Here is a 26,002-nt window from a genome sequence, read left to right on the forward strand (position 1 = left end):
TAAAGGTGCTGTGTGTCAACTATAGGTGTATAGTGACCTTACATAATGAAGCGTTGCGTTCTTATTACTTTAGAATGAGCTATTTCTATCTATCTGTAGGGATTCATACATTGCTTTCAATCCATAGGTGCTGAAAGAGTGTGCAAACTGCAGCCGAGGATACACTTCTGAGCACAGGGGGCGTTTTCCCAGCATGCCAAACACTTGATCAGTACACCCAGCTGGGTAATGCAAACCCACATACTACATCACTAAACACAAACCAGCCCGGAGCCCAGTACAGTCTCCAGTCTACTGTCAACCCGTCTCATGCATTTGGACTTATCCTGCTGCAGCCGGTGGACATTTCTCCCCCTTCACCCGATTTAAATATACAATTTAACTTGGTTTTATTCAAACACTCCCAGACCTCGATGACAAAGCGCTGCGTTTAAACCAGATACATGGCGAGTGTTCCGCCGCTCGACAGAGAGCCCGTCTCCGGTCACAGGCAGCACGGATCCGCCGCCGCCGCGTCCTGCTCCGGTACCGGTGACACGATGAGGATGTCTTGCTCGGGATCGGTGGTCCTGCCGGCTGGGGTGATGCACCCGTCGGTTCCGATACGGAATATCAAGATGAAATTCGCAGTGCTCGCCGGTCTCATTCAAGTCGGAGAGGTGGGAAACAGAGATATAGTGGAGACGGTGTTGAATCTGGTGAGTGTGACTTTGGCCGTGTTCAAACCCAATGAACTTCCTACCTGGATAGTGTGCTAATGCGGTGTGGAATAGGAGTCGAGCAAGGGACTCACTTGGTTTTGAGCAAGCGTGCGGGGTTACGTTGCGTGAACATCGTTATGGGTGAATGAATGAGGGGGTGACCAGTGTTGGGTGTAACTAGTTACTAAGTAATTAGTTACTGTAATTTAATTACTTTTCCCTTGGAAAAGTAAAGTAAGGGATTACTCTTATTTTTTCTGTAATTTAATTACAGTTACTTTTGATGTAATTCAACTAAATACTTTGTGTATTATATGTGTGTGCAATAGTGGAATTGACATCAAAATGCAAAGTCTAACTTTAAAATCTGTGCTTTAATGTATAATTCTCACATCTGTAATACTTTGGTCAGTTAATAAGAGTACTTTATGTAGTTTAATATTATTTATTTGAATGAATTAAAAGAGCCCTTTCATGCCTATCCTTGAATCACTTAACTAACCAAGGTTGATGTAGGATATAGAAAGTAATTAGTAATAAGTAATTAAATACTTTTTGGAGAGAGTCATTTGTACAGTAATCTAATTACACTTTTGAATATGTAATTAGTAACTAGTAATTAATTACTTTTTGAGAGTAACTTACCCAACACTGGGGGTGACTTTTGTTACTGTAGTCTCTGCACTTGTACACTCGGTGTCAGATGTATGAATGTTTATGAACAGTAGTTTGCGTCAGTACCTTTGGTTTGTGACGTCAGCCTAGGAACGAACTTTTCCTATCAATCATTATGAATACGCAATTGATTTAAAACGTTTAAATATGTCTGTATGGCATAGATTTGCGTTATAAAAAAACAAATAGACGGAGTAGTTTGCCTAAAACAATGTTGTTGTGAGTTTAGGTGTTATCCCAAAACCATCATATTGAGAACCTTGTGTAGTCACTCTTATGGCGTTGCTTATTGTTTTAGCTGATGGTGAGATTTTTCTTCTTTTTTTTATTGGATTTTCAAGGGAACAACATTAGGAGTTACACATGAACATGGCCGTAGAAGTACAGAGAGAAAAAAGAAGAAAAAATAAAATAAAATAAAAAAGAACAAAGAAACCAAAACCCTCAAAAGCAGTGTAGGCTATCACAAAGATATATCATCTTATCTTGTATTATTTAAGGATACGTAGTGAGCTTGCGATCAATGCCAAGACATTCCAAAGGACTAGCTCACAATTTACAAAACGATTTAGATTTAACCTACACCCACTTATTTAAAATCAGCTTCCTACCTAGCATCAGCAAAGTTTTAAAAACTTCTGCGAATCCCAGAAATGAAGATGGCAATATACCCAATAGACACATGAGTGGGGAAGCTGTAACCTTTCGCTTGCATATATCACAATGCATAGTTTATCACAAACATGCTTCCAAAAGTCGGAGATCATAGAGCATTCCCAAAGACAACGAAAAAGTGTACCAGTACTGTTTTTGACATAGAGGAGTTACCGATTTATTTATTTTACTGTAGTCGTATGGAGATATGTACGCTCTATGTACAATATTAAATTGCGTTTCTTTGAATCTATTGCAAACTGAAATATTAAAAGGCAGTTTTGATCATATCTTCCCGGACGTTTTCTTCAATGTCATATTCCATGCCCTTTTCAAAGAAATCAGATCTTTGTGTTCATTTATCAATTTGGATATGAAATGGTCAGCATTCTTAAGGAAGAATCTATCCGAGAAGAAATCAGATTTATCCAAGTGCAGACTACTGTGCCCGGTCTGAACAAAGTGTCTTATCTGTAAATATATCAAAAAATCTTTTCGGGGAATACTGTACTTTCGGTGCAGCTCCTCGAATGCCATGAACTCTCCTTTGTGAAATAAGTCATATATCCTGCTTACTCCAAATTGAGAGCACATATTGGTACAGTATGACGGAAATTTAAGTTACCAGTCAGTGTAGAAAGAATAGGTAAACTCTGATTACATCCAAGAGTCCTTTTGGTCTGTATGTTTCGATACTCTAAGAATAAGGGGGTTTTCTTTTGCCTTAAAGGAATTTGATGTTTCTGGTCTAATAAGTTAATCAAAGAAACTGGGTTGTAGAATTGTTGCTCTACATCGATCTACCCATAGAGCATGATCTTCAGGTTTATGTATCCAGTCTAGGAGGATTCTAGCCTGTATTGCCCAAATGTAATATTTAAAATTCGGAAGAACCCATCCACCTTTACTTGTGGACCATCTAGTAAGATCTGCTTTCTATTGATTTATGGTTTGTTAGGATCGACAATATTTGGCCAAGATGTAACTGTTTAAAAATCCAAATATTAAGAAAAAAATCCAAATATTGAGTATTAATCAGAGTGGGTAAGAGCGGGCAGCAGTGAGAAGTTTGAGGCGTGTTTCTGGCCATTTTTGTTAGCGATTTTGCTGCATCCACTCACAAAAATAAAGTTTCGATATATTTACGGTAGGAAATTTACAAAATATCTTAATGGAACATGATCTTTACTTAATATCCTAATGCTTTTAGGCATAAAAGAAAAATCCATAATTTTGACCCGTAAAATGCATTTTTGGCTATCGCTGCAAATGTTCCCGTTCTACTTAAAACTGGTTTTGTAATACAGGGTCACATTACACATTTGTGTGCACCCTGACATCTGAAAATGGGTGATTCTGGTCTTTTCCAAACCCGTTATCTTCAGCATGGTGGGAAGGCAAAAAAATTGTTTCATTTGATTTCCCCAAACATTGTTGTGTTCACTGCGTTGCTAAACAATATGTTAAGATATGTTAAGAAAAAAGTGTCTTGTGTTTAATAATGTTGTCATTATTAAAAGGTAATTATTAAAAGTACAGGGGTTACGAAATTTTACACCTCGTATAAAACGATTCCAAAAAGATTTCCAATATTTTCAAGTATTTTTCTGAAGGCTAAGCAACTCCCTATCATTTGTTGACTTCTTTTTAAAGAGTTTCAGGCCTCACTTTGTTCCATGTTTCTCTGAAGTGCTACATTCAACATAGACAAAATGGACATAGCGGTTTTGGCATCAGGTGATTCTTTGTGACTGTTGTCTGTCTTTCACACAGTAATGCTTCATGTGAGTCAATGAGATGATGCTGACGGCATTTACACAACAGGTCCAGTGTCTGAGGCCACGGGTGTTGATGTTCAATGCACGCTGGGCAACAAATTCGAAGCAACAGAGAGGAAGTGACACCGAAAGTGTTTTACACTTTAATGTGGACACGAATACTAGAAATGGCTTTAAAGCAGACACACAGAGTTTTAACTTCACCAGTACATATCTGACCCTGGCAGCAAGAGGGATTTTTGCAGTCTCCTTGTTCTTGCTCCAGATATTAATTACCACCCGTTTTGTCACATTACGCCAGGCGGTCATGATACGGCCCTCGGCGTGTCAGGGCAAAGGCACCGCTGCAGTATTCTGCGGCTCTGAGAGATCTGCGATGTTCTCGACACAACCCAGACGTCTCTAGGGGAACGGCATTTTCACACAGACAAGCTGAGGCGAGTTTATGTCATGATAACTCTTGTGTGTGTGCCTCGCCGTTTTGTGTGCTAGTCTGTCCGAAATGGAAATGTCAACGTTCTTCTCCAGTCATTGAGGAAGACGTTTCTGTCCAAATTAATTGTTGTAAACATCGATTTCCATCTGAATTGTGAATCAAAGAGTTTACAAAGACCCACACCGGCCTATATGTTGCTTGAGAATTGCAGAATTGGTTTGCCGCTCTTGTAAATAGTGCTGTGCGTACACAATTGGATTAAACACAAAAAAGGGAATAAACAGTCCAGATGGGATGCCAAAGCTTCTTGCACGTTGTCAGACAACGCTTCAGCTTTCATCTATCGCGCTCGCAATCATCCTGTCGTTGTGTTAACACCGTTTTCCTTGTCAGTGTTTCCGAAACGCAATGTATGAGGCGAACAGTTGTGAGGTGGGTTTGATGTCTCAATTAAGAATTGATCGCCAAAGTCTCCGGTGGGCGATGTGTTGTGTAATGAAATTGATCCCACTAGATTTACTTTGTTGGTTTTAACTGAGATAGGAGACTGGCGTGACTTTATCGTACTGTTAAACCTCATCCACGAGAATGAAACCGGGAACACTCTGCTTGTCAAGACTAATGCACAGTATGCTTTAAACGCACGTTAAATCTTGTGTACCCAATTTCAGAGAGACTTTCAAAAAGCTACTCGTTCATTCCGGATGTGCGATATTTCACGAACGGACCTTGTTTTGGACAGGATGATGGTAAGCAGGAACAAGAATTAGGCCCATCAGTCAGACGTGGAAGGCACCTAAAGGCAGAGTTGGCTCAATCTAACGGAAGGAAACTTGGCAAACGGGAAAGTCAAACCCAATAAAAAGTGTTTAAAGGTCCAATGTGTCATTTCTTGGAGGATCTATTGACAGAAATGCAATATAATATACATAACTATGTCCTACAAAACTAAGTATAGAGCTCCGGAGGTCACGTGACCCATTCTCTTTACACCACCATACTGGCAGGCAAGGACAGCCGGGAGCGAATATGAAATGAATGGCGCCAGCATAAGTTTCAAAGCAACAGAGTTCACTGCGCACTTAAATTCAAAAGACATAGACATGTACATAGCAAAACTTAATAGATTAAACATAGCAGGTCCCTATAATGCCCCCGGGGTGCTTTTAACATGTATCAATAAAGCAGTAATACTCAAATCTGGCTCGCGAGATCCATTTTCCTGCCGAGTTCAGCCCCAACTCTGATAAAACACACCTGAACAAGCTCAAAGTGTTCAAGAACATGCCGCGTTCGACTTAATGCGGGGCTGCGGAGATTGCTTGGCGTATGAAATTAAAGAACCGCAATTAGCTTGTTCAGCTGTGTTTTATCAGAGTTGGGGCTGAACTCAACAGGAAAATGGATGTCGCGAGCCAGATTTGAGTATCACTGCAATAAAGGAATGAATAGCATTCCTGACCTGCACTATCCTGATATCTAACGTAACAACTATATGCCATCAACTTTCCCTCGTCCTACTCGAAGAGTCAATCCTACGGCCGCTCTAGCTCTCTCCTGAATGCCTGCCAAAATGGCGGAGCTTAGATTGCGTGACGTCAACCTATATAAAGACATTACATAATGAAGCACAATGTTTTTATTACCTTAGAATGAGCTATTTCTATCTACATACACTGCGGGTCCCCTTACATGCAATTCACCATGTTGTTTCTACGGTAGCCCTAAACGGACAAACTGCTTTACAGAACGCATTCCGTAAATATGTTATTTTCTTCGGCAAATAAGCGTAAACGTGACGACTAGAGATGTAATGGTGTGAAAATTTCAGATCACGGTTATAGTGAACAACATTATCACGATTATCAATATTATCACCGTTTTATTAACATGCTCTGGAAATGTAAAAAAAGTAAACCAAATTTAATATTGAGTTTACCTGTAAATGTACTTTTGTTTGATTTACATAAAATAATTAACATTCATATTAGTCATGGCACGTTGGGGGTAAAAGTTTCTTAGTTCAGATTAAACACAACCATAAGTGAGTAAATCAGATTTTCATATAAACGCAACACAATTCAGCAAATCATATGTCTGCGTGCGTTGTGAGAAATTTTGTGTACTTCAGGACCCAGGAGAAAGCGGCATGACATCTGCGCTCATAACAGCGCTCAAAGCAGAAGAAACAAGCTGAACAGAGTTTCAAACTCATCATACAGGACCGTAGCCAGCCTTGTGGAAGGGGTGGTTATTTTTCTCAAAAAGTGGACCTTTTTTGTCGTTTTCCCCCACATTTATAATTTATAAATTAGTAAATTAGAGTGAATGCCCCACTCCCCACAGTAAAATGTGTAATCGGAGGACCACTACGAATCCAGCTGCTCATTACAAATACTCAGAAGAACGCCTCGTTCTTTTTCAAGGGTCCATTAGCTAAGTTTTACTTTCAGGTGTTAATTAATACGTTAACTAACAAACATGTACTAACATATAGTTAACCTGGGCAGTTTTAACACATGAATCCTCGTGACTCCAGTATTAGCTAAGGTTAACCCTTTCATGGCCGTAGCCAGGGTTTGAATATTAGTGAGGTCTTTGGTGGGGTGTCAATAATTATACCTAATATTGCCAATAAATGCAAAAAATCATTCAACCTTAATGAATATAATGAATAATAAAGTTAACAAATGTTAAACTTATACCTATAAACGGGGCTTGATACTGTGGCTAGTGGTTTTCCAAAATGACTCCTGCTCCTACTCTACCCGCTTCGAGCTTGTCTTGAACCAGCGTCTGTCTGGAATGGGAGACGAGCGCTCTAACAAGGAGGCTAAAGGCAAAAGTATAGTCCGGCTGTTAATTTGTGTGCCCATGGGCGGCGTGTTGGTCTAAAAAATAGGTGTGCTCAGGCGCATTGTTGGCGCTTTGCGATTTTGAGGAACTGAATAGATTGCTTTAGAATAATAGAATATTTTTTGAGTTATTTAAAGAGCGCATTAGGAATATGCGCCTATAGGCGGGTGCACAGCACTCGTACATTCTGCTTATTACACACAGAGGGACGCGCAGCAGCACACAATAATGCAAAATATTACAAATAAATTGATTACAATGTAAAATATTATTATTGTGGACATAAAGATAAAAATCCGGCTTGTCCTGTAGACGGTCTGCTTGCGCACTTTAACTTCTCGCACGAGTAGACGAGTTTCCTTTCTGGAGAAGTGTCTCTTCCAAATTCCGCCGTGTAAATAGCGAATAGCGCAACTGCTATAAGCTATAAGCATCCACATTAACATATGATAACGTTATGTTTATTCTGAGCTTACACTGCTGTTTCACATTTTAAATGTGTGAGGCTGTGAACCCTTTAAATTCAAATAGACTTTGATTGGCTATCGATGTTTAAGCTTTTTTAGCTCTGAAAGTGACCCCAAATATATCACTGCCGGGTTTAGGCCTTTTTTCTCTCTCAGTCAGGATCTTCCTATTTGTTACACTTGGACCGTTTTAGTTTAAACTCAGACCTGTGGGTGGTAAAAATGACTAGCTAGAAACATATAGAGCGCATTAACAATTAAACAGCTCAGTCGCAGGTTTGAACTAACTCCAACAGAGAGACTTTTCAAAGATGAAGCTGAAAATACACTTCGCACATCTCTGTGATCCATGCCAACGGTTATTATATATTTTATGAAGAACTTTTAATCAAATATTGGCTATGGAAAATGTTTCCTCTGATCTTGTCCTTTGAGTATAGTTTTTAAAGTACGGCTCCGTTCTGAGTTACAGTGTTTCTATAGTCACGGAAACTTTTAAAAAAGTAGTAAAAACTGATTAAGTCATGGAAAGTTGACTAGTGAACATGCAGTTTTCTAGGGTAGAATTGCTCTTTTTATTTCCTCTGCGTTCCCAACACAATCTCACAGCAATTCGTAACTATTTTACGAGACGACTAATTCATAAAAATTTGCACGATCTCAGTTTTGGGGAAGGGCTTCAGTTTATTTTTGTTTATATTGTCATCTGTCAAGTTAAAATCCTTTCCCTTAGATAAGTCATATTCGGTGTTGGGTAAGTTACTCTCAAAAAGTAATTAATTACTAGTTACTAATGACATATTCAATAGTGTAATTAGATTACTGTACAAATTACTCTCTCCAAAATGTATTTAGTTACTTATTACTAATTACTTCCTATATCCTACATCAACCTTGGTTAGTTAAGTGATTCAAGAATAGACATGAAAGGGCTTATTTAATTCATTCAAATAAATAATATTAAACTACATAAAGTAGTATTATTAACTAAAATTATTAACTATTAAATTTCATGGCATCAACACATCTCAAAAAAGTTGGGACAAGGCCATGTTTACCACTGTGTGGCATCCCCTCTTCTTTTTATAACAGTCTGCAAACGTCTGGGGACTGAGGAGACAAGTTGCTCAAGTTTAGGAATAGGAATGTTGTCCCATTCTTGTCTAATACAGGCTTCTAGTTGCTCGACTGTCTTAGGTCTTCTTTGTCGCATCTTCCTCTTTATGATGCGCCAAATGTTTTCTATGGGTGAAAGATCTGGACTGCAGGCTGGCCATTTCAGTACCCGGATCCTTCTTCTACGCAGCCATGATGTTGTAATTGATGCAGTATGTGGTCTGGCGTTGTCACGTTGGAAAATGCAAGGTCTTCCCTGAAAGAGACGACGTCTGGATGGGAGCATATGTTGTTCTAGAACTTGGATATACCTTTCAGCATTGATGGTGCCTTTCCAGATGTGTAAGCTGCCCATGCCACACGCACTCATGCAACCCCATACCATCAGAGATGCAGGCTTCTGAACTGAGCGCTGATAACAACTTGGGTTGTCCTTGTCCTCTTTAGTCCGGATGACATGGCGTCCCAGTTTTCCAAAAAGAACTTCAAATTTTGATTCGTCTGACCACAGAACAGTTTTCCACTTTGCCACAGTCCATTTTAAATGAGCCTTGGCCCAGAGAAAACGCCTGCGCTTCTGGATCATGTTTAGATATGGCTTCTTTTTTGACCTATAGAGTTTTAGCCGGCAACGGCGAATGGCACGGTGGATTGTGTTCACCGACAATGTTTTCTGGAAGTATTCCTGAGCCCATGTTGTGATTTCCATTACAGTAGCATTCCTGTATGTGATGCAGTGCCGTCTAAGGGCCCGAAGATCACGGGCATCCAGTATGGTTTTCCGGCCTTGACCCTTACGCACAGAGATTGTTCCAGATTCTCTGAATCTTTGGATGATATTATGCACTGTAGATGATGATAACTTCAAACTCTTTGCAATTTTTCTCTGAGAAACTCCTTTCTGATATTGCTCCACTATTTTTCGCCGCAGCATTGGGGGAATTGGTGATCCTCTGCCCATCTTGACTTCTGAGAGACACTGCCACTCTGAGAGGCTCTTTTTATACCCAATCATGTTGCCAATTGACCTAGTAAGTTGCAAATTGGTCCTCCAGCTGTTCCTTATATGTACATTTAACTTTTCCGGCCTCTTATTGCTACCTGTCCCAACTTTTTTGGAATGTGTAGCTCTCATGAAATCCAAAATGAGCCAATATTTGGCATGACATTTCAAAATGTCTCACTTTCAACATTTGATATGTTATCTATATTCTATTGTGAATAAAATATAAGTTTATGAGATTCGTAAATTATTGCATTCCTTTTTTATTCACAATTTGTACAGTGTCCCAACTTTTTTGGAATCGGGTCTGTATTACAAATGTGAGAATTATACATTAAAGCACAGATTTTAAAGTTAGACTTTGAATTTTGATGTCAATTCCACTATTGCACACACATATATTACACAAAGTATTTAGTTTAATTACATCAAAAGTAACTAATTAAATTACAGAAAAAATAAGAGTAATCCCTTACTTTACTTTTTCAAGGGAAAAGTAATTAAATTACAGTAACTAATTACTTAGTGACTAGTTACACCCAACACTGGTCATATTGCACAAGAACAGTAGTTAGCATTAGCAAGCATCGCTAAAGGATTGTCAGGGCAAACGATGAGATTGTCTAGAAATTCATCTGAAGATCTCGTTCTAAAAGGTTCACTAAAATCACCGGAGCACAACGGTCTCGAGTGGTAATTATACAGGAACATTTTACATTGGTAATTGAGCCGTGCTTATGCATAGATGGCACTGTACGAAATTACAGCGAAAGGGAACAGGGCGGATATAGACAGCAATTGAATGGCAAATGAAAAATAGGAACATTAGTCCTTTCAGATGTAGTCACTGTTAGCTTTGTTTCGTGGCAGGAAGGAATCATCCAAAGGGAATGAGTCATACAATGACAAAAAGACAAATGTGTGTAACTGTTTTTCTAGCTTATTAGTGACAAACAACTCGGGTCATTGTGTCACTTGCAGTCTTGTATCTCGGTGACACAGTAAAGACACGTACTGTAAAGGTTCCTTACGCTTGTATTAGTAGCTTAATGCAAGAAATACTCTACATACTTTATGTGTTGAGATGATGATGATGATGATTGTGCCAGATGTTTTGTGTAGTAGACCAGAAGGTTCTTGAATCGTTTACATTATTCAAACTATTGAGAGGCAGATTTTCATTTAGGATCCTAAGAATTCGTAACAATATGTGCTATGTGTGCTGGCTTTGGAACAGCATTTATGTCACAATATTAATAGGAATTGAACTCGTACTGGAAAAAAAACATCTAGATTATGTTACACTGCAAGAAATCATTTTCTTAATCAGTTAAATTTTGTCTTGTTTACAGTAAAACCATCTAAGTTTGCCCGAGTTAAAGTTATTTTTCTTACCCCGATAGCAAATTGGGTTTTCTCAAGTGAAATGATCTTGTTTTAAGGCTGTTTTCTACTGGAGAACAAAACTGATGAAGATTTTTTTTTTGAACCACATGTATTCCCTATAATAGACCTTTTTCTTTTCTAACAACTTCAGGCTTGTATTGCATCCCGAGGTTTTGTTGGGCAAGAGTGACGGTTTCTGCAGAACTGGACTATGGTCAGTGGTCACTCAAGCCTGTCCTGGTAATACGCTCAGCTACCAGGAGGATGCGGTTTTACCCCTGACAGGCAACACGGTCATTAGGAGAACACCGAAGAACATTCCCAGAAGCACTCTGAGCGTGCACAAAAATCATCACATGAACATTGGGTGGAAGGGCGTTTCCTTCAAGCAAGTAGGATTGTGTCGTGTCCAGAGTAGAAGCAACAGTTCAGTCCTCCGTGAATGTGTCAAGCTCCAAATTAAGAAAAAAAGAAAGTCTCATAGAAATAGTCTTCTAATCCACATGATGTTTTTGTGTGAGGAAGTCTGACGTTTAGGCTATTATTCATTCATTTTTCCTCCAGTGAGCAGCTGCAAACCGGAACACCGAGTCACTGAGAACCGGATCGGAGCGATTTGTGAATGACTCATATTGGTTTAGTGAACTGAATCAACCAATTCTTTGAAAATCATCATATTTATGTGCTGTTGAGTTTGACAGTCCCAGTCTTCAGTTTCATTATTTCTAAGAAGTTATATTCAAATGTCACCACTAAAGAAAGAAATGAATATGCATATGGACTAACATGGAGGTGAATCATTTTATCATTTGCATGACCGTTCCTTTAATGTTCTTTTCACAGCATTCACATCTGTATTAGAAGCGCTGTGATTGTGGAATCTCTGTGATAAGTCTTTTTGTCAGTTGTGACTAATAATGTCCTCTGAGGTTAATGTCGATGCCTCTTATTCCTTTCAACGGTGCGAATCCAATATAGAGTCATTCAGAAACGCAATCGCTAACAAAGTTCTGTCATATCCACGCAAGCGGACGTTCAGCGGCAGAGAGAGATTGTCCATGTTCTCAATCGCGTGCTACACGCCCGAGTCTTGCCAGTGTGTCTTATCTGGCCTAATTAAGAAGAGCTCTGTCATTAATCTTCTTCTGCCACTGAGTCTAAAGTGAAAGCTGTTACCAAGATAAGGCCAAAAAAAGCACAAGAGTTTTAGCCTCTAGGTAGGTTTCAATGCTTGTAAATTGTTAAATGAGGTTAATGTGAATGGAAAGCGTTTTGTGTTGTAATTGTGCCGTCTCTGACAAAAGCTTCTGCCTCGTATCCATGTGGATTAACAGTCATCAATGCAATAAAATGGCTAAAATGAAATGCTGCCTGTTTAGATGAACCCTAACGTGTCTCTTCTACAATAATTTGGAATGTCACATTGCAGTGCTATTGATGACTTATCTCATGGCAATTATTTGTGTCTAATTTGTATAATTCGTACATTCATCTCATGTTTTGCATTCATTCCAGTGACGTAGATTTAGGGGTGGGACTTTTTTCTAAGATTTTTTCTTAATTGCAGCCTTGTAAAATCACCGCTTTTTTCTGTGAGATGAGATCAGCTTCTTATAATCGACAATACAATTTGAACAGAATTCCACATTACGTTAAAGGTGGGACCTGCTCTGCAAAAAAACATCTTACTAAGCATTTTTGTCTTGTTTTCTGGTAAAATGTGTTAACATTAAATTAATTTAAATGAAGATAACATACCCTTAAAAAGGTCCAACTAAATTCAAATGTATTTTTCTTGCCCCATTGGGAGAATTTGAACATGAATTTAATTTTAAACTTACTTAAATCTTATGGTTACTTTCATAAAACAAGACTAAATATCTTAGGTCACTTTTCTTGTCAAGTAAATGTATATTGATTTAAGAAGTTTTAGATGTTTGTACTAGAAAACAAAAATCATTTTTAGCAGTGTGAAATAGGGCTGTCAAACGATTCATCGCATCCAGAATAAAAGTTATAATATATGTCTGTGTACTGTTCATATTAATTTTTTATTTATAAAACGTACACATACATGCATATAATTAAGAAAAATATAAAAATGAATAAACATTTATATATAATTTCAATTATTGGTAAATATAAATAAATACATGTCAATATTTCCAAAATGTGTATACATGTAGGTGTACGTTTGTGTTTATAAATACAAAATAATATGCACAGTACACAAAGATATATTACATAAACACAAACTTTTAGTCTGGATGAAATTAATCGACAGCCCTATAGTGTGAAACAAATCTTTAGGAACCAGATTTCCTTGCGACTCGCACTGCTTTTAGATCGAGCAGCATTTCCTACTGATCCCAGAGCCGTGCTTCACGGACAAGCTACGCATAAATAAAATAATCGATACCTTGCATAATCGCAGCCAGCTCGATTTCAGCAGGATTTAGTGGTAACCGCGATTAATCGTGCAGATCCCCTGACTGCTGAGTAAGGGATAATATACAGGCAGTCGGTTGTTATCGCAGAAATTAGCCCCGTATCACACTGAAGGGGCTTATTTCGCGATAACAGCCGACTGCTTGTTTGTCGACTGCTGACGATTTTTTTTGCCACATGGGAAAAAAACTGGACATAAAATGTGAATTTGAAATATTTTATTAGCTCATTTTTATCGAATGCAGACCTTCTGCGAGGAAACGCCGTTTAGTTTCGGTTTTAAAGTAAGAAACGACGTTCAAACGTCATGAACAGGCACATTGGTTTAATCATTTGTAAATATAACGTCATATACTGTATGTTATTAAAAGACATATTTATAATTCATTTTTGTGTAATATTAAACGGCCCCTCTCAAAATGATTTGCAGCATCCGGGTTACAGGTGTTATTAGTTTTGAGTGGTTGTTATTTGAAAATAACAACCCTTGGAATGTCGTGACTGGCCAATCAGAATCAAGCATTCAAATGAGCCGTGTAATAATAAACGGAGAATACCTGATGTGAATATGAAAACCTCTGTCAAAACACAGTCATGTGAGATTTAAAGAGCTACTTGTCTGGTTTTGATGATTTGGTTTGTAGTAGCAGCTTGAATGTCAGCGTTAATCATTTAAATAATACTTTTGGTTTCTGTTTGGTTGCTAATGACATGATTTTTGACTGTTTTAGGTGCTAGCCCGGATTAATATGGAGAGGTTCTTATGATATTTTTAATATCATAAGAACCATTTCAGTCAAGTGGCCCTAAACTTTTGTCTGAAGGAATTAATCTGTCCTTAGGAACCAAAAAGGAGACTTCTCATTAATAATTGATTTTCCCAACAAAGACTAGACCGTTCAAATTCCTCTATTAACTATTAGCCATATCCCAAGAGGTGAAGAGTTAACATTTACCTGAACCAGTCATTGGCACAATGTCATGTCTTCCATGAAGATTATTAATTGAAAACCAAAATCTGAGAGCGTGCAAACTAAAGGTCTATTCCAAAGAATGCCGTTCATGAGAGATTGCAGATTGTGGATGATGCAAATGTGACCTTATGGAGAGTCAATATGTTAAGATACGCAAGACTAACAAAGCAGGAGAGGAAATAATGGCTATTCAGGGATTCGAAAATGAAACGGCTGCTGAATCAAATTAAATCTGCTGATTTCATGGTGAAATTCGATGTTTAGTAGTGTGCGAGTTGTGGTTTTCATGCGTGTCTGGTGGGTCCTGTTAGCGTGAAGTACAAAGTGTAACCGTGTCCAAATCATTAGTCACAATCTTCTGGTGCTGTTTTTGGGATGGTACACAGCAATTACATATTTGCTCTTATCTGATCAGGAAATGACATGCATAATCCTGTTTTTTTAACACAGTATGATGGCACTACATGAATTTGACTTTTGTTTCATCTCAGGGGCGATGGTGCAGGACTGTACTGATCGGGTGGACACTGACCATGTGTGTCATAATATGAATACATGATGAATACTGTCGTGCTCATTAACGAAAAGGAACTGTAATGGCGATTCATTATGATGTAACTGGTGTACATTGAAAATTAAGAGATAAATAATCAATAAAGGGTTTTTCAGAATGCATAAATGGAGGGTGTTTGAAACTTTTTGGATTAAAATTACTTGAATCATAAGTAATGACTGGTGACATTTGAAATTGTTCCCCATTTGTTCCCCAGATTGCACTCCCCAGTGATTGCGCCGTTTCATTATTTCTTTACCCACGGCCTCAGTAGATTATTCACTGAAAAAAAAGCCACTTACACAGCAAATTACATGCATCAATATTTTGTGAGACTCTTTTTTTATTCAGGCTGCAATCCATAATTTTTTCTGGTTAAAATAAGCAAAATCTGTTCTTGAGCAAACGCATAAAAATGAGTAGCTTATTCACAATTGTTATAATAGAGCTTATATAATGATTTATAATTCAAGCTGTTGGGTAGGATTTTGCTGAAAATGTCAATTTGACGTTATTTGTCTTCACCTCACACATAAAGATAGGTACATAAAGTAACCTGCAGTTCTGCATTTCAACAGAGATGGCGATATGGAGACAAATATTACAGATTCAGAATAAAGTTCTTTCGCTTTGTGATCGGTAAGGCAGATTAATCAACCCGAATATTTGGAGTTATCTGTTTTAATAATAGATAGTATTTTCTGCTTTTTGTGAATTTATTTCTAATTTACTACATATTGTGTAAATATGAGTTTGTTTCATTTCAGCAACTTTGCTTGCATTTTATTTGTTATTATTTATCAGCAGTGTAGAAGCCAACCAGCAACTTTAAAGAAAAAAGTCACTTTATGATGTCATAATGATTAAGTCATTTAGGGCCAGATTTACTAACAGCCTGCGGCAGCACAACTGCTTTTTGGCATAAAACTAAAAAACTACTGTCCATATTTATTGAAGACTCACAGTGAAAGTTAGCGCTGAAAAAGTGTGGACACTTATTGCATTTGTAGGCGTTTCCTCTTCAGACGCAAACTTTATGGGAGAAGAGTATTTGAATGAATCACGCAACGGCATTTACTAAGGTTTGCACTCGTCATTTGCAGTGTTTGTGGCTTTATTTAACGCCCAAAAAGCATGTCTTAAAGGTCCCCTAATCTAGCGCTTTTACAAAATGTAATATAAATCTCCACAGAATGTGTCTGTGAAGTTTCAGCTCAAAATACACCACAGATCTTTTATTAAACTGTGCCCTACAAGTCTATTGTTTCCCGTGACGAAAAAAAGGCTGTTTTGGTGTGTGTCTCTTTAAATGCAAATGAGCTGCTGGTCTCCGCCCCCTTTCCAGCAGAAAGCGCAGGAAGCACCGGCTCCCACAGGGTTTTTCCTGCATAGAGAAATTGGAGGCTGCCGCCTCCGTCAAATGTTGTGCCACCTCAGGCTCTCGCCAAAACTATGTTGCGAGTCTTCACAAGAAATGCTGCGTGCATTTAAGAGACTGTCATTTGTTACTGCAGTTGCGACATTACGCCACAGTGGAGGCGCTGTTTCGTTATCAGCACAGAACACACTAAGGCGCTAAAAAGAGTTGCAGAACAAGAGCCAGCCTGTGTTTCACTGCTGTTTGTTTTGCATCCAAGTACGTTTAATTTCTTGAAATGCATTAAATTAACATGACGTACATCATTGTAATGTCTTTAGCTGTGCAGTTGGATCGTTGAATCAGCGTATACTGTACGCAGCGAGTTCGCCAGTATGAACGCACTTTGCGTTCAGAACGACTCGCACACGAATGACTCATTTGAACCGATTCATTTAAACTATTGAACTTTTCAGTCACTATCTAATATAAGAGATCATTGAATCATTTAAAGTGAACCACAGAGAATGCAAGATGTGAATGAGCTTTGCTCATTTAGAAAGACTGGTTAATTCAGTTGGCTATTATGGGCTGAAAAGTTAGTTGAAAATGATAAAAAAGCTTTATTTTATTAAAAAAAACATTTCTGTTTGGTTGAATAAAAGTAATGTTTTATATAATAATTGTCATTTTGATCTAATTTTATTAGAACTTTTAATATGTCAAACTCAAAGTCACTTTGGTTAAGCCACTTAAAGGTACGGTAGGCCTATACGTGTGTGTGTGTACACGATCAGGATGGCACCACCTCCGCCTCATGTTGAGCCAGGAAAAACCCCGTTCCAGTAACAACAAAACAGGAGAGCAATTCTGTGAAAATGTCAAGCTTACCACGAAAAAATATTTTTTTTACCAGCGGTTTTTACTATGGTAACAGCACAGATATTAACATTTGGTGGTTCAAATACCAATGTGAGATCTCTCTTCAAATTTGTAAAGCATTTGTTTTATTTGCAGTACATGATGTTTCATAGTAAGGTAAGTGCCATTTTCAGGATTGTCGCATCCATAATGCTACATATTCCTCATAAATGGACACATGAAAATTACTATAAGTAACTATTTTATGTTATATAGGTGTAACGGTAAACGTATTCATTACGAACCGTCACGAGTTGTCACGGGGAAAATTCCAAACGAAGTCATCATTCCTATGCCCTACTCCCTTTGAAGGGGCAGAGCCCTTGGAGTTTAGACTTTGGAGTGAACAGGGCATGTTTTTGTGCCATTTATATAGACGTTTGGAATGAAATTGGTAAAGGGAGCGACGTAATTTCCTCATTATCTTCAGCTGGCATGTTCCCGTGACAACGCAGCATGGTGTCCGTCAGCAGATGTCACTGTTTTAATGGCATAACTTAATTGGCCTCAATATGATGACTATATTTGTAATGTTACCCGTAACGGTTCGGTACGAATACACGTACCGTTACACCCCTACCCATTATGAATCCAGCATTTTACTAACATTGGTTTGTGAAGCATCCCGGTGTAAAGTGACTTCACCTGATATCTTCTGCACATTCCGTTGAGAAATAAAACTAATCCACAGCATCTTCAGAGGCTCAGATGTCGGGAGTAAATGAAGACTTATGTTCAGTCTTGCATCCAACAACAAAACACCTTGTTTGTTTACAAAACATTCTTGTAGCTCACTGTAAGTAGTCCAGCGTGAAAAAAATGGCGGACAGTGTACAACTCGATGAGGGCGGAGACTGCAGTCCATCAGCAGTCATGGGCAGGACTCAATCAATGTGACGTCAGATTACTGAGAGAATGCCAACAGCTCATTCAAGAGGACAGTTGAGGTTTATTGGGGATTTAAAGTGGATTTTTATCATTCTAGAGTGGTTCTGTACACACACTCCTGCCACACAGATATCTTCAAACTACATTTAAAAGTGCATTATTAGGGATTAGGGGGACTTTAAACCCTGCACTTATTTGTGCTACTCTTGGTAGGTTGTGTTGGTCATTATGTGAATGAGATATTGCGTGTTTTTAATATGCGCCCTATTAGTAAATCACCCGCAGAAATTTCCACTCCCATCAGCGTGTTTTGAAATTGTGCTCTCGCGCTATTTTGCCCTGCTTAGTAAATCTGGCCCTAAATTTTACATGCACCATTCCATCCTGTTTTGATCACTATTGAAAATCAAATCAAATTCATATTGGGTGTCTAAGTAAACATTATAGGGAATAATATTTTACAGTTGTTTTGATAAGTTTATCTGAAACTGTGTGAGAGTTTAATGAATTTACCTACTACAGTGTGTTAAACATTTCAGTACTGTATATAAAAACATCAGATTAATAATCAGAAAAACAAGCCTTGTGCATTATAGGGAATAATATTCTGAATATTTTACAGTTGGTTTGATACCTTTATCTCAAATGCTGTTGTCGTTTAATGGATTTATATAATTGCATACATTAAAAGTTGTAAAATTATTATAAAATATATAAAATGCTTAATCCAAAAAAACGGAGCCTTGTGCAACAGCAGGGATGTTTTTCTGAACATTTTAGTACTGGTTTTGTGGCATAATGTGATGTAGTTAAATTGTTTAATTAATTTGCATGGTTAATTGTTATATATATATTTTTCTAGAAATTAAGCCTTAAAGCGACGTAAAGGGCATATATTTACGTCTATAAACATAACAGGCGCAAAGAGTTTAATTGGTACGAAACCGAATGTCTAATGAATGTCAAACGTCAAACTAACTTTACCGCGGTAGCCCACAGATGATGTTTATGGTTTTGAAGCGGAGCTTAAAGTAAAGCTGATGCTCTGTGCCTTTCATGTCCTTTCTCACCGACTCTGATCTCAGAACAGCAGGCGTGAAGCAGCGGAGCGCGAGCAGCAGAGAAAACAGCTCGCATAAAGCCGTGGACCTCCGGGAGGATCCCGGGCATGTGTGCGAGCCTATCTCTCCCTCTGCCTGATCCGTGCCCTCCGCGAGCCGAAGGATTTAGTGCTGATGAAAAGCTGACATATTTGGAACAATCCGGGATGGTAGCGTCGTCGTCAGCCTGGTCTCTTCCTGAAGGGCCAGATTGTCTCATATCAGTTGCATGCAAAGAAATCCATTTATTACCAAAAGCGTTTCTTATTTTTCGGCTTGAGGGAAAGATTTCGTTCTTTGTGTTTTGAGCGCACGGCTTTTGTACTTCACAGGATGCATTTAAAATTCATGTTGCCCCAGTTTCGCCCCTTGCTGGCTAACAGCACATCATAGATGAGGTACAATAGCTCCAATCGCATACAGTGGGTGATTTATTTACAGTGCCGTTTTTAAGATAAAGCGTATGATGTTTGTGTGAGATCTCTTTCTAGAGTTTAGCTTCTTCTTGGCAGCAATAAATTTGACATTTGAAATGCGGGACTGTCTTAGAATGGCAAGATAGAAACCATACCGCCTCAACCTTCCCCTTTCCTTAAACTCTTTGAGAAAGAGTTTTACGTTTGCAAGTTTCGCATTCTGGAATATAGAAACTTTTTTGGGTAGTTTTAATCATCGTGTCATTGTGAGATTCCTCTTGCTTTCGTGGTCTTCTAGTTGAGGCAGGGAAGTGATGGTGCATTATCTTCCTGCCATAAAAAAGAGCTTTCTGTATGCCGCAGAGCCTTTATGTGGTCAGAGGCTAATGTAAAAAGCTCTGGCTGCGTTGATTTGATGCTACCTGCACGACTAGCAGCCGCTCTGTTAGACCGCTTGGAAACATCCACATGCCCACAGCGGCAATGCTATATTCGATATGTACTTGGCTGTATTTTTGTCCCTTTGAAGCTCTTTTATGCTGGTGAGTCATCACCCTTGTTGAACTATGTGGGACTAAAGAAAGGATGCTTGTGTGCGTTTATGATCCAGGCGGATGGCTCGAAAGATGTTTTGGCTCAGTTCTGTCTTGCTGCATTACAACAGAAGATCTTGCAGGACGTGATGTCACGTCAGTCCTTTACATCTATTCTGGTGTACGATACATTTTAGACTGCATTTCCCCTGGCATCGGAGTGTCATCAAAATAACCTTTGAAACCTTACAGTAGAAACTCAATGTCTGAATGAAATGGATCAGTTCTTCATCTTTTGTCTTTACTGATTTAGTCGAAAGAAACGGTTCCCGTTGAATCTTAAAAAAAAGAGTAATTTTTATGTTTTGTAACTTTCTTTGCGACTGAAAAATTATTTTCTCAGTCATGTGTGAAGATCATATTCTGGTCTTTGGATATGTCTCATGATCTTCTTTAGAATAATCCATCTGCTTTTGTCATCTTCCACATTGAAAAAATGTGATATTTTTGACTGCCCATGGTGTTAGGGATGGAGACGCCTGTGAAGACATCATGTTTGTAACAGTCCACCTCGTCACTTTCACAACTTCACAAGTCTCTGAAGGTCATTTCATGTCATCATTGGCACCTTGAAGCTATCTTTGAAACCTGCACATGGTGTTTGTTTGTTTGTTTATGGATGGCACAGAGATGATGTCCGTAGTAGCTCATTCTTAGGACATCACACCTTACTAGAACTGGAAATCAATGAGCTCTTTCTCAGTCTGGGCGTAAATCCATCAACCCACCAGCTCCCTGGAAGCTGTGCAGATGGCCATCACCATGGAGACCCACATGTTCATCCACCAGAAATCCAAATGCTTGTGTGTGTCTGGAAAAGGCTACGTTTGGCACTTGGTGACTGTGTCTATGTCCGTGTAATGATGGGTTTTGTAAGACATGGATTCATTTGATCACATTTTGTTTTTAGCAAAAATATCTCTTATTTTTCTTGATCGAGTTCACGCAAAAGTGAAAAATTTTGTCATCATTTATTCAGGGGGTTTAAAATCATTACTCTTTCTTCTGTGGAACACAAAAGAAGAAATTATGAGAAATGTTTCAGTGGTTTTGTGTCCATACACTGGAAGTGAATGCGGGCCAATGTTGTTTGGTTACCAACATTCTTCAAAATATCTTCTTTTGTGTTCTGCAGATAAAAAAGTCATACAAGTTTGGAATGACATGAGGATGATGGCGTATGTTTGTTTGAAACTATTCAGACTGAGCACCCATTATGACATCCACACATTGATCCGCTTTTGCATCATTTCAGCTCGTGTTTAACATGGAGACATGAAGTCAACATTGATGACAACATTTTCTTTTCTTCTGATATAATGTTCAAGGTGAAGTTTGTTGTGTCATTTTTTTGGTTTGTTATTTTTTGGCCTTTATTGACAGTATAGTAGAGAGTGAGACGAGAGAGAGCGGAACAGGAGCTGGGAAAGGACCACAATCCCGGGACGCGAACTCGGGCCGCCCGATGTGCTGTTGCACAACATGTCGGTGCACGGTCCACCAGACCACTGGCGCCGACGTTTGGGTGTCATGTTTAGCAGGATCAGATCGAGTGTTTGTTTCAAACAGGTTTTCTGAGCATATTTGTCTGCCATCGGTTGTACGAACACATAGTTCCCCATCCAAACTAGTGCCATTGGTTGAGCTTTTGTACTGTATGATCCTGTTTTACATAATGCATGTTTATATGGGACTACACCAAAAATAAGTGCACAAAGAAATTATGTTGAGGCACCATTTTAGACCGAACAACACGTGCTTTATTAACTTGACAAAATCTGCAACAAATTTATTAGAACACAAACTTGGTCCCAAAGCACATGAGAATTTATTTGGTTACACATTAAACCAAACAAAATGACATTCAGTGAGACAATCCTCCCAGACTTGAGTTTCTTATCAAGAATAATATGTAATCACATTTATTTATCTGCCACAGGGACTCGGATCATTCCAGTTTGCCATCTGCTTCATTAGCATGAGTAGTTTTCTGTTAAAATCGCTGTCATCTCTTGGAAATGCGAGCTGAAGTATTCAGTCAAGTCCTATTGGATGTTATTCTGTTTCAGCGCTTCTGTATTAAAAGCATTCAGAGTTGTTTGTTCAGAATTCTCTGAGTTTCAATAGCCGTAACACCTCCTCCACTGATGTATGAGGATATTGTCTCATTCTTTCATGGAAGAATTGTAATACATTGTGAGCAGATTGAAATTATGACGTGGGCGTAAATCAATTTTCTGGTTTAACTTGGTTCAGTGAGAGTTTACATGCATTGCTGGATCAACAATAGTGTCTGGGGAATTAGAAACTTGTGAAGTCTAAACCCTTTGTCAGAGTCTTCAGACGAGGCATTGTATTCTTTCACATGCAAACTTTTACTGAATAAACAGACTTAAAACACTTTTCGTGTTCCTGCTAGTTTCATTTTTAAGGTTAAGGTGACAAGCGTATGAACTCTTATCATAGGAGAATTATGTCGTTGTCATTTCCACCACAGAATGTGAAATGTGAGTTTATGTCGATTCTCTAATTCATATTTTTACATTTATGTATTGAAAAGTGATTATTATTACTATTATTAATGGAATATTCATAACTTATTATTATTATTACTATTATTGTATAATAAGTTATGATTATTCCATTAATATAATAATAACTTTATATAATATACTAATAATAATAATAATTAAATATATTATAATAATAACTAAATTATTATTATGTCAGGACAATTTTAATGCGACCATTCAAGCAAAACGAAAATATATGTTTATTTTAAGACATTTGAAATATTATAAGTTAATATAGATAGATGAGTGTGTTATGGTTATATTTTTTGGGAGCTTTTTTGTCTTCTTTGTTTATTATTGCATATATTTTCCACTTTGAGAAATTCACTTCAGTGCAAATGTGTTAAAAGGCTGAAAGTGATTATCTTGTCAGTAGGAAGCCGCGTTCTTGTCAATTTACCCGTCACATTTTCTCACTGAAATTCCATATGCGGCGTGAATAGCAAATGAGCCCCGAGCTCACCGCACGTAGCGCGGTAAATGCGATTGAGGGTATGGCTTTTATACAGCCTGTTTTTGTTAGTTACCTTTTGTAATAAGTTAATATAACCTGTACCGTGAACTTTTATGATCTTTATTCCCTATTTCATGCAGATACAGAGGCATGGAGACATTTAACAGGGACTTGGACATAATAACACAGTCTAATGCATCTGGGGGGGGGGTGTTTCAGCAATTGTTGTGAGATCAGAAAGGTGACTAGAGATGCCATTAATGTTTATGGCTCATTATGTTGACACGGAGGTAAAAGCAGAACCAAACGCTGGATGACGAATTTCATTTATAATGCTCTGACAGCTCATTGCTAAACCACATTCATTTAACCCCAAATTCTGCTTTATTGCTTTTTCCTTGGTCAGTTTTAATGTAAAATACTATCTCAGACTATCTAATGTCAAATCTATTCAGAATTGTATGAAAATGTAGAGATTTTCTTTATCAACTTACACTTGATTATTTGGCATGACATGAGGTTGTGTGTTATTCAATCTGCGGTCTTCTCTTTAAAGTGGGGATTTAACACTGTTTCATGCATTCTGACTTCTTTACAATGTTAAACGTGCTGGCTTCTCATGCTTAACATGGTCAACTTGTCAAAAAACGAGTTGGACGTATTACGTAGTATTTCCAGCTCGATACACTCCCCCAAGGTTCGAATAGGTTTCGGAAAGGTTTTTTTCGAACATGAAAAACCGTTACGTAACAACTTTTCTTAGTCCCTTATTTGGCAATTCTCCCGGAAAAGCACGCCCACGGCAAGGCGAAAGAATTAGCCCGCCCACGCATCAACGGATGAGCGATAGGAAGACCCGCTACCATCAAGATTGGCTGCGCTGTGGGCCTGCAGCTGCAGCTTGTTACTCTTGCGATAGTGAGAGAAGTTGAGGTGTGTTTGTTTGTTTTCGGCATTTCAGTGATGGATGTTATATAAACGGTGGATATAACGCTAGATTTGCAGAACGTTTGAAACCGATAGATGGAGCGATCCCAGCGCTAAAACAGGACGGACATGAACCGCACGCGGTAAGTGAAACTAAGTCATATGGCTGTGTTTTGTTGGCAATCGGCGCGCACGCGCATGATGTAAACAACACCAGCTTCTAGTGAATCAATACAGTTCTGCGGAGATAATGCGATGATGTATTGTGTGCTCGTTCCTCCCCCCGCACACCCCCAGGATGCCGTCTGTTTTTGGAAGTAATCGTACAGCTGTATCTATCTTTTACAAATGTGATCAAACTAAATACTCTTCGAAGATACGAAGTATGCAACACTACTCTATAGGTACTCAAGATTAATATGAGATTGGCAGAAACTGGGCATTCAACCAGACCTTTAATTTAAAGCTTCCAGGGTGCTTGAATTTTCCCAGTGATATTCAGTCCTGCACTGATTTATTCTCGGGTCAAATAGTTTTAGCACTTTTGATTGACTTTTGGCTTTTTTAATATAATTAATAGCATATTATTTGTATTTTGCATTGTTTTTCCCCAGCTCAGCTGTATTTGACCCCAGTAGTACAGACCGATGGGTCTACTTTTTTATGACCACCAGCCGAGAAAACACTGACCTTTTGCATTACTGTGAAAAATGATATGAAATACCAGTTATTTAGCATGGGAAGCAAACTGCACTGGAATTGTCTTTTGTTTTTTGCTATTTATAAATTTGGTTGAAATGCACTTTTCTTCTGGTGAGTTGAGGCTGATAGTAAGATTTTTTTCGCAGCTCTGGATATAGAGACATGTCTGTCTTTAACATTTATTAAGGAACCACGAGTACAACACAGATAGTGATGTTTACAGGAATGGTCACTGAAACGGGCTGTAAGGCACATTTGCTCCGTGGGAAAGTGGCTGTGTTGTGTTTTTGATGAATGGAGAAAGCTGTGCTCCAGTGTAGTTTCAGGCACCATCAGCAGCAGGATGTGAATTATAGAAGTTGCCTGGTGTTCTACCTTCATTTAGTTCCTCGTTTGTTTCAGTAGTGTCCAGGCAACCAGATGTGTGTCACCTGTTGACCTCTGTGCATGAAGCAGACAGACGCTGTGAGATTTGTTAGATTCTCAAATTGGATTTTAGACTTGTTAATGTGGAACAGAAGAATGACTGCGCCAAACACAACGGTTTCTTCCCAAGATTTTGCCGTTTAGTGAATGTTTAGCCTTATACATAATAATGTTATTTATAATAAGTAAACCATTGAGCCCCAAAAAAGCTAAAAAGTGCTAAAATGCATTTGAGGTTATATTACTTTTTTTCCCTCATTCGCATGACTTTGAATAGAAATGTAAATGAACTGATCTGCAAAAGTTGGCCACTATGCATAAGGGAAGCAGAAGATGTCAAAGCATCGGTTTTGTGTCCTTTATATATAAACATGTCTCTGTTTTTGTGAGTTCTCCTGTGTCGTCATCAGTTCTTCTGTTTTAAGTGGTGAGAGATGCTTGACAGATGACAGGATCTATTATACGCATGCTTTCTTGGCGCCACTCACCAGCCAATTCTGAATAAATGAGAGGCTTTAACAAGCTGTTCTCCTGCTTCTTGAATCTCAATGTTATTTTTCTGTATTGCACTTGGCTTTCCATGCTTCACTTTTATTTC

General features: G+C 38.4%; 1 protein-coding gene across 4 annotated transcripts in view; it reads left to right on the forward strand.

The window, feature by feature from the left end:
• Window positions 1-259: 259 nt before the first annotated feature.
• nbeab (neurobeachin b) overlaps window positions 260-26,002 on the forward strand; it is a 237,383-nt gene continuing 211,640 nt past the window's right edge. For all 4 annotated transcript variants that reach the window (XM_057350789.1, XM_057350791.1, XM_057350790.1 and 1 more), the window contains exon 1: window positions 260-698. In XM_057350789.1, the coding sequence (XP_057206772.1) occupies window positions 444-698 (255 nt within the window). In that variant the 5' untranslated portion in view covers window positions 260-443. The remainder of the gene's footprint in view (window positions 699-26,002) is intronic.

Source organism: Triplophysa rosa, linkage group LG14 (genome assembly GCF_024868665.1).
Source record: "Triplophysa rosa linkage group LG14, Trosa_1v2, whole genome shotgun sequence".
Taxonomy (NCBI): Eukaryota; Metazoa; Chordata; class Actinopteri; order Cypriniformes; family Nemacheilidae; genus Triplophysa; species Triplophysa rosa.